Source organism: Phaseolus vulgaris, chromosome 11, assembly GCF_051622355.1.
Source record: "Phaseolus vulgaris cultivar YP4 chromosome 11, ASM5162235v1, whole genome shotgun sequence".
Classification (NCBI taxonomy): Eukaryota; Viridiplantae; Streptophyta; class Magnoliopsida; order Fabales; family Fabaceae; genus Phaseolus; species Phaseolus vulgaris.
In genome coordinates, this window is record NC_143508.1 from 5,083,452 (window position 1) to 5,106,075 (window position 22,624).

The 22,624-nt window shown below is 33.6% G+C and overlaps 3 protein-coding genes across 6 annotated transcripts; all 3 read right to left on the bottom strand.

Moving 5' to 3' along the window:
* Positions 1 to 134: 134 nt before the first annotated feature.
* On the bottom strand, positions 135 to 791 carry LOC137828572 (histone H3.2). Its single transcript, XM_068635203.2, has one exon. It carries the CDS (start codon positions 714 to 716, stop codon positions 306 to 308), a length of 411 nt encoding a protein of 136 aa, XP_068491304.1. The 5' UTR covers positions 717 to 791; the 3' UTR covers positions 135 to 305.
* A 1,615-nt stretch (positions 792 to 2,406) lies between these two features.
* Positions 2,407 to 6,003, bottom strand: LOC137831613 (uncharacterized). Its single transcript, XM_068639365.2, has 4 exons — positions 5,350 to 6,003; positions 4,061 to 4,344; positions 3,236 to 3,463; positions 2,407 to 3,126 (listed from the first exon to the last, which is right to left on the bottom strand). The coding sequence occupies exons 1-4, from the start codon at positions 5,774 to 5,776 to the stop codon at positions 2,596 to 2,598; spliced, it is 1,470 nt and encodes a 489-aa protein (XP_068495466.1). The 5' UTR covers positions 5,777 to 6,003; the 3' UTR covers positions 2,407 to 2,595.
* Positions 6,004 to 15,071: 9,068 nt separating this feature from the next.
* On the bottom strand, positions 15,072 to 19,275 carry LOC137831621 (transcription factor bHLH130). 4 transcript variants are annotated; one of them, XM_068639376.2, is made up of 7 exons: positions 18,823 to 19,275; positions 17,774 to 18,721; positions 16,768 to 17,099; positions 16,513 to 16,683; positions 16,019 to 16,084; positions 15,852 to 15,920; positions 15,072 to 15,619 (listed from the first exon to the last, which is right to left on the bottom strand). In XM_068639376.2, the coding sequence occupies exons 2-7, from the start codon at positions 18,324 to 18,326 to the stop codon at positions 15,560 to 15,562; spliced, it is 1,251 nt and encodes a 416-aa protein (XP_068495477.1). In that variant the 5' UTR covers positions 18,327 to 18,721; positions 18,823 to 19,275; the 3' UTR covers positions 15,072 to 15,559. The 4 variants fall into 4 exon arrangements, with proteins under 4 accessions (XP_068495477.1, XP_090153000.1, XP_090153002.1 ...); XM_090296874.1 differs by having other exon boundaries at positions 15,072 to 15,609; positions 18,823 to 19,246; XM_090296876.1 differs by having other exon boundaries at positions 17,571 to 18,721; positions 18,823 to 19,103.
* Positions 19,276 to 22,624: the final 3,349 nt, after the last annotated feature.

The following is a 22,624-nucleotide window of genomic DNA, read 5'->3' on the forward strand; positions in this document are numbered from 1 at the left end:
ATCAATTACAATAAGGAACAAACAGTACTCCAAAATCTATTCCATTTTATATTAAAAGCATAAATTTAAGGTCAAAGAGAAGATAATTAGATATACACAAACAATTATTAAAATGAAAAGAATCATCATAACAATTCTGACAAAACACAAGATATTTGATATTTCTCGCATAACATAAGATATTACATATTATCCAATTAAGTCAGAACGAAACAAAAGGATTCTCACTATAGGTAACACCAAGGATCTGATTAAAGAAAACACCACTACAAAAGCAAAAGCTTTGTACATTAAACCAACAAACCCTAAGCTCTTTCACCCCTAATTCTACGTGCAAGCTGAATGTCTTTAGGCATGATGGTGACTCTCTTGGCATGAATGGCGCAGAGATTAGTATCCTCGAACAGCCCAACAAGGTAAGCCTCAGCCGCCTCCTGAAGAGCAGATACAGCACTGCTCTGAAAACGGAGATCAGTCTTAAAATCCTGAGCAATTTCCCTGACCAGCCTCTGGAATGGAAGCTTCCTAATGAGAAGCTCGGTGCTCTTCTGATACTTGCGGATCTCCCTCAGAGCCACCGTGCCAGGCCTGAAACGATGGGGCTTCTTCACACCACCAGTGGCTGGAGCAGATTTACGAGCAGCCTTGGTGGCAAGCTGCTTCCTCGGAGCCTTTCCTCCGGTGGACTTCCTTGCGGTTTGCTTGGTACGAGCCATTTCAAACACTGGATGAGAATAGAAAGAAATACTAAAAAGATAGAAGCAAAACAAGAACTGGTGAATTTGTATGATGGAGATGAGTGTATTTATAGGGCACTGTGAAAAAGGTTGGCGGGAATTTTTTGAAGGTTAATTTAGGTTTGTGAAATTTTTTTATGACCGCCAAGATGTTAACTTTATTAGGATCGGAATCAACGGATGTGGTACTTCTTCAATCAATGGCACAGATCGCGATCCGTGACACTCCCCAACAACCAGTGGCTGCATGCCACGTCGTATTATTACCTTAGCATTTCTTTTGAGTTTTTCTTCTTTAATTTTATTCTTGACTTCAATTCATATATTCTCTCTCCTACTGCCTGTTATGAGCAGAAATATAATTTATATATTTGAGGTGTGAATTATATTAAATAAATAAAATATGAAACAATTAAAGTTATTATAAATACATTTCTAATTAAATATTTTTATTAAATTCTTTATTTACAGTTAATTTGTCTTACGATAAAAAATTAAGATAAAAGTAAATAAATAAAAAAGTTTATACTTGGCCGGCCTGGCTGATAAATTTAGAATATGTGATTTTTTTTAGACTTTGTTTTTAAACATAATTTTAATTTAAACCAAATTAACTGTAGGATTAAAATGCCGGATAAAACTCATTCTAGAATTTTAAAACAATTAAAAGTTTACGGAATTAAATTAATTTGAAATAGCATTCTTTTTTCATCTGGTTGGTAAGTGAAGATTTATGTAAAAAAGTGCATATATTATTTATTTTTGAAAGATTGATTTGTTAACTTACCCATAGATACTCTATCCATCTCAAATACAATTGTCTCTCGTGTAAAATGTGTGTTGTTTTTACTAAAATATCTATTTAACTTAATCTAAAATATTACACATAAATAAGGAAATAATATTATATTAAGTTAATTACAGTGCATTGCATTCAAATGCGGTAATATTGGGAACATGTAATTACTGTTTTTAAAATATTATTATAAATTTGTGTTGATTTTTAAAAAATTTAAGAATAAGTAGATTTTTTTCTCTTTTGTTTAATATATTTCAAAATCTTCTCTTTCCCTATCTACATGTTTCTAAAAAATTACTACAGAAAAAAAAAAATGTTGAAAATGTAGTAAAAATTGGGGTGTGATACATAAAAAAAAAAAATCATTGTAATCAATATGTGTTTGTATTGTTAATTCTTGGATAATTGTTTTATGACCCTTGTTAGCATTTGTAGTAATAATAATAATAACTCTCTAAAGAAAGTATTGAAATTGAGAGTTAGTTAGTCAGAAACAAGTTAAGGTATGGACTAATCGCTATCACTTTGTGCGTGAGATTCTGAAAAAGAGATTGTTTTCCTGAAGAATCACATATCATTTATTAATATAGAAGAAGATATTACAAATTAGGATATCAAAGAGGAGAGGTTAATTAAACCTCCTCCCAAAACAATAAATCCACCTATGTGTGATTTGGAATTAAGCCAAAAAAGTCAATATTAGCAGAATATATTATTAACCTCAATGTATACATTGTCAAACCAATCCTTTCTTTTCTTAATTCATTGCTTGTTGCAGAAATTCCCAGGTATGGTACTGCGAGTGTAATTAGTAGGTGGACTGCAGAAATTCCTTGGTATTTATGTGATAGTACTAAGCAGTCACATCCATGGAAGACAAACAAAACAAGTAACTACCAATTCTAGAATCTATAATTGTTTCTGTGAACAAGCGAACGAAGCAAAAAAAGCTCTCAAATCTTACAATAGGCCCGAATATAGAAGCAATAATATGTATTATTCTTTATGTACAACAAGTAAAAGAAACAACATGGACAAGTTTCCTATGATGTTTTAATATCATACCCAGTTGTTGGAGATGGAGAAGTTGTTGAAACTGAATGAGAGATCCCCAACTGTGTCTCTCTGAAGCTGCATTGGCGGGGATCCATGACCACTGACACCACCACCTGCATCAGATTCAGATCCTTCATGGGGCAATGGCTGAATTTGGTTCTCATTTGGACGGCGTGACCCTTCGACTGGCAACATTGACGTAGACATGTTACTCGATCTTGTTGTACTTTCTACGCTTGTACTTTCTACGCTTGATGAGGCCAACCCTCCGTCCCAAAGGAAGACATGCAGGAGAATAGGAACTTTGGTGTGTCTATGCAAGGAGAGTTTCTGGCTCAATGAAACAGTGTCATAACACCTAATGGCTCCTGTTGAAGATACCATCCATGGGAGGACTCTCTGATTTGAAAGCCTAGAAACTACCAGCAACCTGGATCTATCTGTTGCTGCTTTATACAGATCGCTCAGTCCTGAACGTGTGGCCGGTACATTTTCTTGGTCCTCATCAGTAACTGTTGAGATGAAAATAAAACCCTGTTGATCGCATAGAAAAGTGTTATTATCAGCTTAACGGCTAAAACCAACAATGAATCAATCTGTTTAACTATATGAGCTATTGCTAGATTTATCAAAAGAGAGATGCCTCTTCTGTTCGACCAATGGAAAACCCAAGCTTTGTGTCATCCTCTTTTAGTTTTATCTCAATTGGGTACTCTCCTCCAACTGGGGCATACCAGAGCCGAACTGCTCTAACAACACCAATGTCTACTCCATGATAATCCTCAAAGCCATAAAGGCTTACATTTGCAAGGTTAGATAAGTCAGATAATGACCCTGCATTTACAGTGGAAGAAGCTGTCTCTCCGGATATCTGTCACACAAATAGAAGAGAAACTCCAGTTAACACAATGCAGAAAAAAAGTCTAGAATACAGAAACTAATCTCTCAAACTATGATTACAAAATGTTTGTCAGCCTCCTAGCAAACACATGGTATGGTGGTAAACATTGTAAACACTGTACTCTAATTCCTACTTCAAAATCTAGACATGATGTCGCCTGAATTAATCATTAAAACTAGTTTTTAACGGACTTAGAATAGGGTGATGTGATCCATATAGACAACCTCATCCAATGGCATAAAATTTTACTGTTGTTGATGATACATAAATCAATCATTTTCTACAACTGCCTGAAGCAGAAATTTTTTAATTTCTTTAGTGGTGGGGGAGAACTAAAGTAACAATTCAGTTGGGTATCAAATAAAATGGATTTTACAAATATAAATCGTGGATAAGTACTCTAAAAGTTTTAGTGCTAAAATAAGAGAGGCCTGATATCTGTTTGTGCACATCAAGTGACCTGGTCGAAAACAATGTTATGCAAGTAAACTGCAAATAACTCGTCACATTGTGCTAGCATGCCACAACAGAATGTACCTTGTTGCAATCAGGGAATTGATCATTTACCTTAGTAAGTAGGGACTCGGTTTGGACGTTCATAAAGACAACAGGGACCCCTGAAGCTTGAGCTGCATTCAGCCACGTATTTGCCCTGGCTAGCGTGTCTTCTACATCATTGTAGCGAAAGGCAATTCGATCTGAAACTTTGGGAAGAAGTAGTATTGAAAGAAAATTGCTAGAATTGGGAACTGATAGCAACTCCTGCATCCTCCTCTCCCATGGATACGAAACATATCCATCCTGTAACCGTGTCCTAGTTAGTGCATTTGCCATTCTGGTGGTCCTTGAAGCTGCAAAATGCAGTTACTATTGTCAACAGATTAGATTAAGACATATATCAGAAGGTGTAAGTTAAAATCTGCATTTTCCACAACTACACTCCACGCTAACAAATTCAGGAAATTGTTAAACAAAAACAATAACAGAATACAATTATCAAAGGTTGATTTTAGTCTGTCATGTACGTAGCAATGTCTATCATTTATGTAGCAATGCCCATTATTCCGTATTACAACCTTAAACAACAACAAACACATTTTGTTTACTATGCATCTCTTTAAACCGACTCTAGATGTCAAAATCCTGGTTTTAAAATGATCTATAACGAAAAGTGTACCATGATAATGTCCACATCATTGACAGAAGGAAGTCATGTGCGTCACGTAACTTGATGGCTAAGTCTAGCAAAAGTTGAAGCTTTCACATTACAAGTTAATGCCTCAAATATCTTGCAATGGATATTCATTCCCCGAACATGTCGTGCCAAAAAGCAGTTAATGCAAAAGCTAAAAGGCTTAGATCTGTGTGATAAAGTGGCAAGATTTACCACTTACGTTTGTGTCAAATTGTAAATAACAGTAAATACTTCAACTTTCGTTTCTCTATACTAACAGTATAAGTAAAATTTTCACCACCAGACCAAAATTTCTACCGGAAGAACACAATAACACCGTACACCCTCTCTCCTATCATTTGTTTTTACTTAACACGTTAAATAATAAATCCTTAAATATCATAACAGTACACGAATAAATGAACTCCTCTACCTATTCTTCACCATCCATTCAATTAAACCTGGGAACGAAAACATGACTTGATTTTCCATTCATTCCATCTTTTTTAAATTGCAGATTTAGTTAGTTGATTTTACGCAACTGGTGGAAATTTTTTTGCATTAACCGACAAACAACTTAGGATTAACCGAACACAATCTTGGAGCATGTCGGGAGTAACAAAGATAAGGTGAAACAAACAAAAAAAGCATGCAGGGTGAAAAAGGTGAACGAAAAGGGTACCTTGGAGTTGGAAGCACTCGGCTTCAGTTCGATCAAAGAAGCCAACGACGTAGTTAGGGTCAGTGATGGAACGGAGAACGTACTGCTTCTTCCCGGAGGAATCATTGGGAACGATGCAGGCCTGCAACTCGGCGAACTCGTGGGGTCCACGTCGAACTCGAACTCGGATGGAGGTTTCTTTTCTCTTGTAAGAGTCTTGGAGGATTTTGTTGACGGCGGTTTTGCCGTTTTTGAAGGGCGATTTGAAGCGGATAAGGGCATCGGGGGAGTCTCCGATTCGAAGCTCTTCGACGATGTCACCGGTTTGAAGCATGTCACCGGTCCACTCCTCGGCTTTGGAACTTCCCTTCAAACACTCTATGGATAACACTTTGAGGTCTCTGTTGGGTGAGTCTGAACTGCTCTGAGATAACCGGTCCAGGGTCATGTTGTGTGTGATCTGTGTATGTTTTTGTTGTTCGTGTTATCACACACAACAACCAACTTTGTGAAGAAAGTAGGAAGAAGCTCGTGTTTTGACAGACACTACTTTTATATTGCAGACAGGGTTTCAGATTCTGGTGCTGTTGTTGTTGTGGCGGTTGTTGTTTGGTGTGTTAATTAATAATTTTGGTACGTATGATTCTATTGAAACCAAATGTTGAAAATTAGCAGACGTGGAATAGTACTCCATCCTTCTTAAATAATGTTTTTTCTTAAGCAATTCTTTTATAAATACTATAAGATTAATTAATGTAGTATAATATAAGAATAGTTAAAAAAAGTTAAGATACTTTATTTATTTTATATCAATTGGAAACAAAAAGTAACTAATATATTATACAGAGAAAGTGAGGTTTTATTTTTTTGGTGACGGAAAGGTTGAATGTAAGAATTTACAAGAAAGATATGAGTGCTTATGGGATGAAAAGTCAAACAAACTTGAGTTGGTTAATAAGTGTGAACGAGACTTTGGAGATAGAAGGTGATATATTGACAGCATCTTGGGCTTAATATTCTTAAATTTGAACCTCCGTCCAATTAATTTTTGAAATTTTAATTTTTTTAATTGAAAATCCAAAATTAAAATAATATATTTTGAGAAAGAAAATTAAGAATAGATTTTTATTCTTGAATTCTGAAACAGATTGAAAAACTAAAATCTCATCATTAAAAACAATTTTGGAATAAAAAATATATATTTCAGAAAAACAATTTTGGAAAACAAAATTTTAAAATGTATTATAAAAAAATAAAATGTTGAAAATGTATTATAAAAAAATAGAAAAGTGTTTCAGAAACTCAAATCTAATAATTATTCTAAAATATGAAATTCATAATAATTTTAACCTACATTTTTCATTTATACAAGTGGAAACAGATGCGCTGTTTGTATACTAATTTTATTATATGTGCATTCGTATCTTTTAAATATCAAATAACATTAAAAAAAAATAGATGAAAATATTTTCTCTTATCTATGATAATTAAGTTACAATAAAAAAATAAATTAAAAAATTTAAATTTATAACACAGTAAACATAATTATATTAAAAAAGTTACATCATTTGTTTTATTCTCAAAGACTTGTAAATCACCAATTTTGATTTGTTACTTATATAAAACTAAAAAAAAGTAATATAATAATGAAAAGAAAAAACAAGGAAAATAAGATGAGAAACTTCAGTAACAAACCTTAAGAAAATATTTATTTTTCAATCCCTCTTCTCTTCTACACAATAATGTTGGAACACATCCATCCTCCCCGTCAACCCACATCAATAATGACATCGATATAACTTTGTACTGTGCAAAAATTTGAATGCTATGTATTTAAGTAACAATTTGGGATATTATTTTGTTTCTCTATCTTCTTCCTCTTTTGCCTCCCACTTGTTATACGAAAATGAAAAATAGAGTAAAAGAAAAATATTGAAGAGAATTAACAATTAAACAGACAAAAATTATACAACAAGTATTGATTGACCATAACAAAATAAATGTTCCTTCCTTAATCCAACCTCTTCCGAATCTGAACCAACTAATCCTATACATAACAAATCTTAATTAGTATAATAATTATAACAATTAACACCAACCATCATTCATCATTCCCTTAAATAATTCAGGTTTACCTACAGTTCGATTCTTTTGTGCAAACTCTCGCACCTTGCTCCATACATTTCCTCAAGATTTTGTTGGGTATGAAGCCAGGACCAATTGAGTTGGGTTGAGTAGACACCATGTTTTAGTGAGTGGGCTTAATCATTGTGTCCCTTTATTATCTCTATTTAAAGAGATCATTGTACTTGTAATTGGTGTGCAACAGGATATAATGTAAACCTAATAGTTGCCCATGTGGATGTAGGTTGCAGTTGGCGACCGAACCACATTAAATATTGTGTTGTTTATTTGTGATTGTGTGTATTGCTTCTGCGTGCATTTTTTCCATCAAGTAATATCAAGAGCTTTGGTTCGTTTACACACTAGAGATCCAATCAGCAGAAATTAATCGACGAGACGTGAAAATTGCGGCTGCAGTAGCGTCCCAAAGTTAGGGTTTCGCAGAGGCGGCAGCAGCATCCCAAAGCTAGGGTTTTGCAGGGGCTGTAGCAGCGTCCTGAGGCTTAGGGTTTCACAGGAGTGTAAGGAGAGGCTCCCATATCTGCTTCACAACAGCGCTGACCAGCAACGGTGGTGGTGCGGAACGCTAGTGCAGTAGGGACTGCGACCAGGTCTGTTGGTGAGTGATTTTGGGTGGTGCAATTTTTGTGGTATTGATTTAAAAAAAAAAAAGGATTGTCAGAATCGGAAATTAGTTGTACCGAGTATCTCGTCTAGTAATTTGAGATGGCAGAAGAAGGGAAGTTCTGAAATGAAAATTCGATGGTACAAATTTCAGTTGGTAGAAAATGCAAATTGAGGATTTGCGAGTTCAGTTACTGAACACATCAATATGATCTTAGCCAGACTTATGTCAGTGGGCATTAAGTTCGATGATGAAGTTCAAGCTTTACTATTGCTATTGTCTTTGCCTGACAGTTGGTCCGGAACGGGTACAGCAGTTACCAGTTCAGCGGGATCCGATGAATTCACTTTTAAGAAGATTCGTGATCTCATTCTTGGCGAGGATGTCCGAAGAAGGAGTTCTGGGGAATTATCTAGTGAATCGCTATATGTCATAAGAGGTAAGAGAAATATCAGAGATAGTGGGAGCAAGAACAAAAGAATGAGTCAGTCAAAGACTCGGGATTGCTCAAGTGTCACATGTTGGAACTGCAAGGAGGTGGGACATTTCAGGAATCAATGCCCAAATGATAAATAAGTCAACATTGCAGGAGACTTCGCGGACGAGGACCTTTTAGTCTGTTGCGCAGATAGCAGTGTGGATTCCTGGGTCATGGATTCTGAAGCATTGCAAAATCTATTTATTGGAGACTTTGGAAAGGTAAGACTAGTGGACAACAGAACTCTTGATGTTACGGGCATGGGTGACATAGTGTTGAAGACACCAGTTGGTGTTTGGACTTTGAAGGATGTCAGAGTTGTTCCAAGCTTGAGGAAAAGTTTGATTTTTGTTAAGCAGTTGGACGAACAGGGACATTAAGTGAAGTTCGGAAATCAGTAGTGGAATGTCGTCAAGGGAAATCTTGTCATGGCTTGCGGAAGAAAGAGAGGTTAGTTGTATATGGTCGGATTACCGTGTCTGAGGGAGTGACCATCCTAGTTCAGAAGATAAACAAAGTCTGGTTCACAAAATCTCGTGGGCAGAAGAGGGTTGTCTTTACAAGAGAGAAACCCAGAGCCACAAATCAGATTCAGGATGAACGAGCATGGAAAGGTTCAGGTAGACCAGTTAGAGGTACTTGTGTCAGTGGGAGCACGGGTTGTGCTTCAACTAAGGTTCCTAGACGACAGTGGGTTAGGAGAACCATTATTCCAGCGGTTGAAACTTCTCCAAAATATTTCTTGTTGAATATGGAGAGTGTTTGTTCTCAGGTTGTTTCAGGATCTGGCAGTTCCTGTAAGTGGGAGTCAGTAGGAACATAGAACGGGAATATGGAGAGTGTTTGTTCTCAGGTTGTTCCGGGATCCGGCAGTTCCTGTAAGTGAGAGTCGATAGGAACAAAGAACGGGTATATAGAGAGTGTTTGTTCTCAGGTTGTTTCAGGATCCGATAGTTCCTTTAAGTAGGAGTTGGTAGGAACAGAGAACGGGTCAGTGACTGACGTGTTGAAACTTAGGGGAGTTTTAACGAAGTCTTCAAAATGATTAAGAAGGCTGGTGGCAACTAGAGGTGGAACATTGAGTTCCGTCGACAGATTACAGAAGTACACGTACACAGTTGAAGCGTAGGTGAACATTGTTTCGTGACTTCAAGTGGGAGATTGTTGGGTATGAAGTCAAGACCAATTGGATTGGGCTGACAAGACACCATGTACACAGTTGAAGCGCAAGTGAACATTGTTCCGTGACTTCAGGTAGGGAGATTGTTGGGTATGAAGTCAGGACCAATTGGGTTTGGCTGAGTAGACACCATGTTTTAGTGAGTGGGCTTAATCATTGTGTCCCTTTATTATCTCTATTTATCTCTATTTAAAGAGATCATTGTACTTGTAATTGGTGTGCAACAGGATATAATGTAAACCTAATAGTTGCCCGTGTGGATGTAGGTTGCAGTTGACGACCGGACCACATTAAATCTTGTGTTGTTTATTTTTCTGCAGTTGATTTGTGATTGTGTGTATTGCTTCTGCGTGCATTTTTCCCATCAAAATTTTCATCTGTTGGACTATTTGGACCAAAGTATCACACATGTCTTCAAAACTTTTTATGTTCCTTCGACTCTTTCTTTAAGACATCTCTAATATCTCTCACTTTTTTTTCAGAGTCTCCAGCTCTTCAAGACTTTTTACTTTTTCATCGCCTTTTTTTTCATTATATTTTTTACTGTTTATGTTATCTCTTTAGTTTCTTTATGTCACAAAAGGTCTAACAACATATATTAATATAGTCATAACATAATCTCTCAAGAAAGAAATACGTGAAAGTGGAGTATTCATCTATGCGAACTTGAGCCTTTCCTTTGCTCAGTGAGGTCGAAGTTTTCACCGTCAACATTCATTTTCTACCTACAGAGTCAAAGAAAACTAAAGAAATTTAAAATAATGAATATTGTATCATTTCCAATTTCCAATAACCAGTGTGCATTTACAAGAAACAGAAACGTACATTATATATCTAATTCTTTCAAATACGCACCATTCGAAATTCACAATTTATAATAAGAAATTCAAAATTCAACATATGAAATTGCGATTATCATAGTAGGTTGGTGCATGCATTTTTTGTTAGAGTGTGATTTTTATTGTTGCAAAGTAGATAGGTGCATCGGGCTTCCATAGTCTCTGACAATTTATTAAGAAAATAATTAAAAATTATACGCAATTATTATACATCGTTATACACAATTAATTTGATAATGTAATGATATAATCTCATAATTAGTGGATCACTACATAATTAGAAACACAACAACTGTTTGTGCAAAACAAAAAAGAGTAAACTAAATAATCATATTCAATTGATACCAACAGAAAAAACACATCACATCCAATTGATACCAACAAAAAAACACAATAGAAAAAACAAAAAAAGAGTAACTAGTTTTGTCATGTAACACGTTCATTTCTTAATCCAACTTCCTCCAAATATGAACCAGCTTCTCCTATACAGAACAAATCTAAATTAGTACAATAATTATAACCATTAACACCAACTACCATTCATCATCCCCTTAAATAATTCAGGTTTACCTACAACACTTCGATTCTTTTATCAAATTGCTCTCACATCTCTCCTCTTATAACTGTATGAATTGCTTATGATTCTATAAACTTAAAGAACACTTTTGAATCCAAAAATATCTTATAGCCTATATAATCTGAAATATTTTTAAAATCCTAAGGATACTCAAATCAGTGATAAACTAATGCAAGAAAGGAGTGCATGTCTTTAGGAGTGTCGAGGTGAGATAAAATGGAAGAAAAAAAAGAGTGTAAAAGGTGCATGAGATTTTAAAAGTTAATTTATTTTTTTAAAGAAGGACAGAAAGGTATTTTAATATTTAGTATGAGGTTCCGCAAGAATCTATGGAGGTGCAGGAAGAAGCAGCCCCATATACGTTATCATCTCTGGACATAAAACTGAAAATTTCAAACTGGCCGTTCTAGCCCATTATCAACTCCTTTTGTGAAATTCACTAGAGGCTTCTTCTTTCTACACCCACGTTTTTCTTCCTGCACCCCATACTTTTAAATATCCCAAAATTTACCTTGACTTATAATTTGAAAAGGGACACTGTACTGGATGTAGAAATCCAAAATTTTACTGGAAGCATAAATCTGGGATTTTACCATATTCTGTGATCCGAAATTTTATCAGATTCTATAATCTGGAATGTAAAAAAACACTTACGAAAACAAAATTCCATAAAAAAAACGGATGTATAGATCAAAAAACCAAAAAAATTACTTATCTTTACTAAGACCACTCTAAATGATCAAGAAGAAATGGGTGAGATTGGAAGGAGAATGATTTGGAGGTGCCACGCTGGCAGAAGATGAAGAAACACACACGGTTGCGCAAGAACACCATTCCTGCCTTTTTTTAGAGTTTTTTTAGGTCAGGGGTAATTTTGGAATTTTAAAAACTAATAAGGGTGATTTAATCTTTACATAAGAGTGTTTGGGTGCAGGACGTGAAGGTGGAAGAAAAACGTGGAGGTGCAGGGAGAAACTGCCTTAACTAGATATACTTGTAAAATTTTAGTGAATGCACGTATACAAAAACAGAAGACAAATAAAGCAAGCGAGCAAGAAAAACAAATAAATTTAGTGAAAAATAATCAAAAGAATGCAAACGAGTTAAAACATATATTCAAGTGAACATGATGATGATGATTCGAAAAGTCATTTAAATAAGCAGAAAATAGAACACAAATGATTGGAAATAAATGAAAGGGAGGAAACTAAAATAAATTAAAAAATGCGAGTATAAATTTTGCAAAAACAAAATAGAAAAAACCATACAAATAGACAAACAAGTAATGATGAATACGAGTTTGGAAATATTATTTAAATAGACATAAAAGTAGACAAAAAAAAACAAATATTTTGTTATATTATATTATATGATTCATTTCCTGAAAAAATATTCACTGGATTCAATAACGGACCTCACAAGCTAAGATCCTTCAAGAACACAATTTTTTCATTACGATTTTTCTACCGAGTCAATTCCTACACATAATTATTATGATATCATGTCAAATAACATTCGTAATTTTTTAGTTTTAAGTTAGACACTAATCTTTTAATAAAATAATAACAATAATAAACATATTCTATGTGTTTTGTTTACCAACTTCCTTATATTTATAATACTAGTGCAAAATGAGATTTTATATAATCAATATAACACCAATTTACGAAGTGATATGAAAAATAATACACTAACAATTTTCTAAACAGTGAATATATGTGTATATTGATTGATCTTTAAATTAATGTAGAAAGTTGATAATATATTAGTTATACAGAAATTATATTGTATCTATTTTTTTTATTTCACACAAAAATTTAAATGTAGAAATCTATATTAAATACAGAAAAATTTATTACGTTAGAAGTTAGCTATTGTAGAAAAAACTAGTTTATGAAATTTTTGAAAGAAACAATAAATTATCTCTAATGACTCATGCGTGGTTTCAAATCACTATAATAGAAAACTACTTTATTATATTTGTTGCATTTGTTTTAGTAACCAATCATTAACCACAGACATAAATGAAAAAAATTGAAAATATAATAGTAGTTAAGGTAGTTAAATTTTAGTTGTCTAAAGTTAATGTATTGTTTTAATAAGATTTTTATAATTAATTATCTAGGTGTAAAATTTGACACATAGATGAGTTAAACAAAAAAGTATGTATGTAAAACTTTTTACATTGGATGTGGATTTGGATGCATTTATTTTGGAAGGAGAGAATTAAATAAAGCAAGACAAAAGACACGCATCCCAAAAAATGATTCAGAAAGATAATTATTTTTCTCTTTATTACCTTTTTTATTGGATGGTTTTAGAAAATTGAAAAATAGTTAATTTTTTGTTTGTTTGGTAATAGGTGTTTTTGTGGTGAGTAGCAAACAAAAGGGTGAAAGAGACGAATAAGAACGCACGTAACGTGGCTATAGCCTTGGGTCAGGTGAGGTCCCTACTGCGACGAAAAGTTGAAAGAGTCTCTCTGTTGCTTTGTCCCACTGCCAATCCGTGAGCCTCACTTCCTGCCATTGCCGTTTCTTTTTCTTCCTTTTTCCCTTTCCTTTTCTAGTGCTTTCCTTAGCCCCCTCTTTTTTTGTTTTTTTTCCCAACTTAAACCTACCATATATTTTTCTCATCAATTTCTAAAATCATAGTGTATTGTCAATGATGATAGTTCGGTCTAAGATCAGATACATCCTAATTTAAAGATTAGGAAATAAAATCTAATTAAACACTAAAAACGTGATTAAGCCGGTATTGATCCTAATACAAGGAAAAAATTCACTAAAAAAAAATATAAATAAGAATGAATTTATGGTGAAAAATAATGACTATTTTAATCATAAACTTGTAAATTGAATAACACACATCGGCTGACTTAAGCATTAAAGTGTCTTTAGAGTTATCTCACCCCTCAACTATGAAAAGAAACCTGTTGGGTTATGGGCCTTGGGTCGACCTTTGGTCATTTAGGTAGGAGGTCGATGTAAATGAATAATGTAAAGAAAATAGCATAGGACGAAGATTTGGATTAATTAGTAACCAGGTAGTAAAGAGAGACTCATAACAACAGACACGAGATTAAGATGGACTGCATATATAATAGGTAAAATCTCACAAATAGACAGATATGAATTTAGGTTAAGAACACGCTTGTTCTTGACTACCTTGAATATTCCAGGTTTAGGTCTCCAAAAACCTAAAGAAAAGATTTTAGACCAAAAGAAAAAAAAATGTAATTGTTTAATGAGTGAATATTACTCTCTGATCCCCTCTTACAAAAACATATACTCTGAGGCCCTATTACAAAAACACACACCTTTCCACTACCTAGGTGAGGACATTGCAATTTCAGGGACCCCAATTTCTAGGGTAGTCCTTTTTCTCATCTTTCATTCTTCACAGCCAACTAACACTATATGCTGTGTGTACCTTCCAAAAGAATCCACACATTTACTTAACGTTTAGGGCAGCATTTGGTTTGTGACATCATTTATGACATGGTCTTCACTAAAATGGATTTGGACCCACACTATTGGCCCATTAAAGATGGTGACTCAACCATCCATTGCCTACAGCTGTGTCATATCCATGTGCTCTTTCGCTCTCAAAAGCAGCTCAACACCCAAACCCCGTAACCCATCTACTACCTTTCCATGCCCACGTCTACCCAAATGTTATTTTCTTCAAAATCTTCATTATAATTGTGGGAAAAGTTGAAAGCAAAACATTGTTGGTTTTCGTCTTTTAGCGATTAAGCAGACAGAATCCGCGTCGTATTGAATTGCAAAACCCAAATAATCGAATCCAAAATCCCTCAAAAGTGAAACACAAAGCAAAAGGCAAATCCACCATTCGTATGTGGTACGGATTGAGATAACCACCACCGAGTTAACTTTGCCAAACACACTAAGATCCACGAAGAAAAAAAAAAGGGCAAAATAAATATATATGAAAATAAAAAAGTAAAACACACACACTATTCATACTCATACAAGTTTATATATAACCAACAAAACAATGTCGGCTTCGGTCCCCCCATGTTTCCCTTGTCATTCAATGTGGAATCAATCCCATACATAACATCCCTTTTTAACGTTATTGGTGAACCAAGTTGCAAAAATGCAAATTTCCATTTTCCACCACCACCCTAAGAGTAATGGGTCCCCCTAAGAGTAAAGGCATATAGACTATATCAGAAAAAAATTGTACACCATGCTTTGAATATGTGGCACCAAATTTGATGATAAAGTCAACTTTTATAAGCGGAATTTTGCCACCACTCCTAAAGAACCAACCGCTGAAGAAATGTTGTGGCTACATAATTATCGGAAAGGTGCGCTAGTTTTCGTACCAAATTATTACTAAGCTGTATGTACACGGAATGACGCGGGTATCTCCTTTTCCGTTATTGCTGCTGCTGCTCCTTGTGCGAACACGTACACTTATCGCGATTATCTGAAAGAGTCTAACCAAGTATACACAAACATATATAGAAAAATGAGTACCTGAACACCTAAATGCTTCACAATTCACTATGACCACAGTATATATGTTTACTTATGATGTGATGCAACTGGTTGTGTATTTTTGGTGTTTTCTCAAAGTGGTAAACGTTTTTTTTTCTGTTTTTGTTATCATTTTATTTTGGGTGCATTAGACAGACATAGGAGAGTGATAGAGGTTGGTTTGTAACATACCTCAACTTGCTTTTGAAGGTCTTTAATGTACTCAATAGCCAAGTCCAACATGTCTGCTGTGTTTGTTTGCTGCAGATAGAGGAAAACAACATTGGTATATGCGTCCTCCACCACTCACACATAAAAAGGTGACGCGTGTGAGTGTGTGCAACAAGTCAAAATGTTACCTTATCCATGTTGGGGACGAGATCTTGCAGTTTCCTCATTCGCTCACTAATTTTAGTTCTTCTAACCTGAAGGGCAGTTGACACAGATAACTATTTGTAAGTTGCCCAATTATGCCTAGGCATGCAATAAAACTCAACCATGGAAAATGTTTGGTCCTTTCCATGTCATGAAAAATTATTGAGCAAATTTCGGCTGCCTATTTTAGAATTAAGAAGCCAAGTACAAGTGAAGAAGAAAAGGAAATAATTTGGGATCTGGATACTTGAGTAACAGGACAGTGTCTTGTTACAATAGAGAAAATATTGATGGAATGGAACCAACACAAACTATGGTGGGTCCTATTATAATGTCTTGTATCTTTCTTTCTTTATTAAGGAAATAATGTCACAAAGAATTTTCAAATATAAGTAAGCATTTTTCCAAAACAATCCCAAAAAAACATACATAACATGAGAGGCCTTTAATCCAATAATTTGGCTAGAACCAATCATACCCTTTCTGCAATGCTTCTTGGGTGAGTGGCACAACCTCGCTTGGCACGAATTTTGCAAGGAACAGAATCTGAGAGGTGTAGAAACTTCTCAATGGCTGCCATTTCTGCAGACGTATTTGGCAAACTCAATTGATGAGCCAAAGCAGTAGAAGGCTGGCCTCCTGCTTCATTCTGAGTAATGCAACAGAATAGAGATCAATGACATTACAGTTCAAAACTACACACCATATATTACCAGGATCCAATGGTACATACCTGACTTTCAGATACGTTTAAACCAGAAAATGGTTTTACATCTTCTTCTCTGTATCTCTTCCGACCTGTCATATTGTCAGACATTATTGCAGAATCGTCCCATGAACCAACGGGGAAACCAGGGATAAATTCATTGCCCTGATTTTCAGCAAACCCTTCATTTTCTGCATTATTCTGTGTACTGCTTTTGTTTCCAATTTCGGCCCTAGATGACATTAGTCCCGAAGAGTAGTTTGGTGCATTCTTCATCCTTGTTACGGGAGAAAAGTTTGCTTCCTCAGTACTGTTATTAACAGCTCCCATAGTCCCCATGCCCCTTGCAGCAGCATAACCTGTTAATCAAGCTTGCACAGCGTCATTATGACAACCTATTCATGGAGTAAGAAAATGAAGATTGTAATAATTATGAAGCCTAAACCAGGAAATGTCGATCACTGTACCCATGTTGAGCTCAACCAACCTCTTTATAAAATGATAACATTCCCACCAAATTCTACCAAGACCATAGTCAAGGATTTAACTCATTTCAGAAATTCATTTGCAAAATCAATCCATGATGAGATACCAGACCAAAACATTAATCTCTCAAAATACAAGTATCTATTATGCTTTTACATACCCACTGGCATTTACTCTCTTTTTTTTTTACATTTTCAAAAGTGGACTTATTAATAGCTATAATTCCCTTGTTGATCTATACGGAAAATCCATCGATTTAAAAAAAGCTAAATTTTACAGTTTTATCTCCCAGTTGCTCTAGCAGCAAAATGTGTCTAAAGCATCGAATTTGAAGATATTTGTACCTGAACTGCCAAGGATTGATGCAATTATTTTTCCCAGAAGATTTGTCTCCCTTGCGCGTGCATGTGGAGATTTTAAAAATAAATTAAAGAAAAGAAAACCGGGATGAAAAAAGAGGTTCCGTTTTTTTAAAAAGGGAAAGAAAAAAAAAAGTGAAATGAAATAAATAAACAGTAAAATAGGAAGGAAAAGAAATTGGACATACCACTTTCAATGTTAATGTTTGAAAACAATCCAGCAGGTGAGCTACCATGCCTGATAAGATTTGAAGCAGTTCTACGACCAGTCTCTATCTGGTTTGGCAAAGGTGGTCGCCCAGTGTTCTGGTAAAAATTCTGAGGAGCAGAAGAGCCATAATTATTAATATTACTTTGTTGTTGGTGCTGTTGTTGTTGTTGGAGAACAAGGGGCTCATTATTGATGGGTGGTAAAGGCATATCCTTAGGTTGTTGATTGACCTCTTCTTTAACAGCAACAACGGTTGAGGGATTTTGAGTAGGAAGTGCCTCCTCTGCATCAGCAGCAGCAGCAGCATCAGCATCAGCATCGCCCCCACCAAGACTATTCACAAAGCGTGTCAACATTCGTTCTGTTTCGGGGCTAGAGGGTCGATTGAAAACGTGCTCGTAGAACTCACGGTCGATGATGCTGGAAAAATACGAACTCGGAGCCGATCGATACCGTGTCAACCCTGAATTCGTCTGCTGCTGGTGGTGATCCAAAAACACGGGAGGGTGCTGCTGAAGATCTGACTCCATTACCCTCTTCACTTTTTAATCTAGAGGTGCCCCCAATTACAACCAAACCTTCATTTTTTCTCCTTGTATTATCTTCCAAGTTCTAACCACTCTCATCAGATCACACCAACTTCTTGGAACCACTATTTCCTCAGAAAAATAAAATCTTTGTCCCAGCTTTGAGCAAAACAATTCTAAAGATCTAAACCCAAAAAAGCAAACCACCTCAGACCAAATCTAGAAAGATAATTCAACTGAGAACTCTAATTGGGTTGCCTCAAAATCAGGAAGGGATCAAAGAAGCTAAGAACAAGAAAAGAAATAACAATATGAGCTGTAGTTTCTACTTTCTATCTATCACACTCACACATAACATCAAAAGTTATAGAAACTAACGGTAACCGGTTTTTCTGTTCCTGAAAGTGAATCAAAATAAGAAGTCAGCTCACGGGGACAAGACAGGCAAAAAAAAAGAGAGCAAAGGATGTGAAGTAGGAAGTTTGAGGAGAACATGTACCTGGTCTTGGTGAGTGAGTGTGTGTCGTGTGTTGTGTTGTTTTTGGGTGTTTAAGTGGTGGAGGAGATGGGTATGAGAAGGTTCAAGAGAAAGAGAAAGAGATTAGAAAAGTAATAGCGAAGGATTTAGTTGGTTTGTGAGGAGGTGCAGCCAATGGGAAGTGAACAGAACCAAAAATCCAGCCCTGAGATTTGTGGTGTGTGTTGCGCTGGAGTTTTACTCAAATACCCTCAGTTTTTGGAGAAACCAAAGGGGTGATGAACATGGCAGAGGGGGTTCCAAAGGGAGAAACAACACAAGTTAATCCTATATTTAGAAGTAAAGGTAGGTTTTGATAAAATGGGAAGTATACGAGGTGAAATGACTTTATTGCCTTCCCTCTTCCTCTTCTCTCTTCTCTCTTCTCTCTTCTCTCATTCACATCATCATCATCATCAATGAAATCATTTAACTATCATTTCATTCTCCAGCACAAATATTTCCAACACTTCACTCATCCATGGATAAATGTTTATTTTTCTCTTTTTTTTAGTAATAAACTAATTATATAACAATATTAACTCCTTTGACTTTCTACAATAATTTTAACTTAATATCACTTCTCTTTCAAGCTTTCAAATAATTTCTCTAAACATAGTGCTGTCAATATACATTCGGATCAGGGTTGCTAGAGTTCAGTAAAAAAGGTAAATGTGGCTACAGCTATGTTTGGTTTAAGGTGCAACCAAAAAAATTTGGCTTCACTATTTATGTTTCTGACCCTACACTCTGAAGCAAATTAATTTGTATAATAATTGAGTCACTCAATAAAATACAAAATGTTTCTTTTCCAAATTTATGTAAGAAAACTTCAATTATAAACTGGTAAAGCTTTTACAAAACGTTTCATTCTTTTCTATTCATAGAAAACATATCTTTTTCCAGTTGTGTGTTGTTTTGTCAACGCCTTCACACGACCTTAGATTTTTATTTTCGGTCATTCACATTCGCGAAAAATGCACTGTTGCTGTTGTTCTTAAGATACCATTAATAGAGTAAGTTTGTAAAATATCAGTGAATACAAATGATGTCATTTACTAGATAGAGAGGTGTATTTCAAGATTATATTTATTTATCTCTTAAAGTGTTTAGTAAGTCTCGTATTTATTATTTATACCAAGACAAATGAACATGATATTGAAAATTTAACAGGATTAAATCTGAATTTATAACAAGATAAATAAACATGATATTGAGGATTTAACAGGATTATATCGGAATTTAATTTTATTAATAGTAAATCTAATGTTAGAAGGAATTCAACTTAAATTTTATTAGTCAACATAAAAATTTATAACAAGACACAATTTTGTTATCACGTGTTATCATTATTACTATTAATAATAATAAATAATTTTTTTATTAATTTTTTTTATCATTATTATATATATATATATTTATTAAAATAAATTATAAATTTATACAGTAATATTTTAATTTATCATAACCATGTTTTAATTTTTTTATTTATATTTTTATATTTTGTAAATATATGTAGAAACATATGAATTCATAATAAAATTAAAAAATACAGCTATATTATTAATGCGTTATAAATATATTACATTAATTTTTTAAAAAACTCAAAAAATAATTGGTAGTCATTGCTAGCCATATAATCTATTTAATATTAATTATTATAATATATTATTATTATTAATGCTGTTTTTACTAAAAAAATACTTAATAAACTTCTTTATTTATTTAATAAAATAAATAATTGAATAATTATTTTATTTTAAAATAGTTAAATAACATCTCTTAAAAATAACAATTATATATATAATAACTTTTATCTTTCAATATTATAATTTATCCTTAAAATAACATATTGTTGGTATAAGTTAATAAAAAAATTTATTAAAAAAATTACTTATATTAAATTCAAATAAATTCATCAAGAATAATTTTTATTTGATCTCTAATGGAGGAATAATTTACTGTTACAAGATTATCATACTCTAATGTTTTTGTTTTATGTATACAATAACATTTATAAATTTAAGTCATATATTAATTTAATAGAATTATAATTATTATAAACTTATAATCTAATATCTAATAATAAAAAGAGCACAGTAAATCATTAAAAATAATAATAATAATACACGAAAATTTACATAAAAATTAGGATGCATTATATATTTACATTTAAAAATATTTTTTTAACATTATTATGTTAAATATTATTGTAAAACTTTACCTAAGTTAACATCTCAAATTTTAACAATCATCATCACATAAAAAATACTTTAAAAAAATAAAATGAAAATAAATATAAAAGATTAGGCCAAAAATTTTAAAATAAAACCAAATAAAAATTATACGTAATTAATCTATACTTATTAATACAAAATAAATTTAAGTTACAGTAATTTTAAATATATTTAGGTAAAATATAAAATCACGTAACTTTAAAATTAAATTCAAGAAATTGCAAACACTAGCCTAAACACACCAACACACATTATCCACTAGCAAGTAACAAATGTTAGACATGAACATTATGATTTTTGAAGAAAATGAGTGCAAAAATGATAAGATGTACCGCCATAAAAGGTTATAAAGGGTGAGATTTTAGGATTGGATACTCTCCAATCTTTGTTAAGATTATAGAAGTAAAGAAAAGGAAGTGACATGTTGTTAGCATTTAATAAATGAGAATGATAAGCATGTGATATATATAGTAAAGGGTGTTGAAAAGATAAGAAAAAAGTGTTGGGCAGCTAGGGTAATGTAGCACGTTCGTCACCAATTCAAGAAGTCCATAAAATAAAGAACACAATATCTGAATGATTAAAAAATTAGATAACGCAACAGATGTACTTGGAATATTGGTGTTGGTGGAAGTGGAAGAAAAAGGGAAAATATTTCTCTGTTGTGCATGGGGACCAATGCTTCCACGCGTACGTTCCTGCGCTAAGATGCCTTCATATATTATTTCCATCCCATCTTCCATTTTTCTTATAAACTATAACAACAAACACAAGCTTTTCTATATACATCAACTTCTTCCAACCAAATTTTCCACCAAATATGTTTTTCTCTTCTTCCGTACTCAAATTCCTTCATATGGTGTCCCTAATATCAATAATCATATACATGTTATTGTTGGGTAGGAAAGACAGGACAATTGGATTGAATTAGGCTGATTAGACACATCTTTAGTGAGTGAGTTTAATTATTATGTTTTTTTTATAATTTTTAGTTAAAGATATCATTGTATTTGTAATTGGTGGACAACAAGACAAAATGAAAATCTAATAGTTTTCTGTGTGGATATAAGTTGTAGTTAATGACGGAATCACGTTATAAATACTGTGTTGTTGTTTATTTTCTATCGTTGATTCGTGATTATGTATGTTGCTTCCGCGTGCATTTTTCTTCATCAATTATCTATTTTAAAATTCAGAATTTTGTTATAGTTATTCACATGGATATAAGTTGCAGTTGGCGACCGAACCACGTTAAATAGTATGATTTTATGTGTTGCTTCCGGATGATTTTTTTCAGAATTTTGTTATAGTTTTATCTAGCTAAAAAAATAATATATATATATATATATATATATATATTATTTTTAACTCCAGTTCTTACCTCAGATAAGACTAAATCACTATATTTTTACCAAAGAATGTTTCCTTTGTGTTTCCCTTTTATTCTACTAACTTTATTTCTTTTGTTTTAAAATACATTGAAAGAACACGTATATTATATTTCTTTAATTAAACTAATTAAGTCCTATTCAGCACGCCTGTCAGAG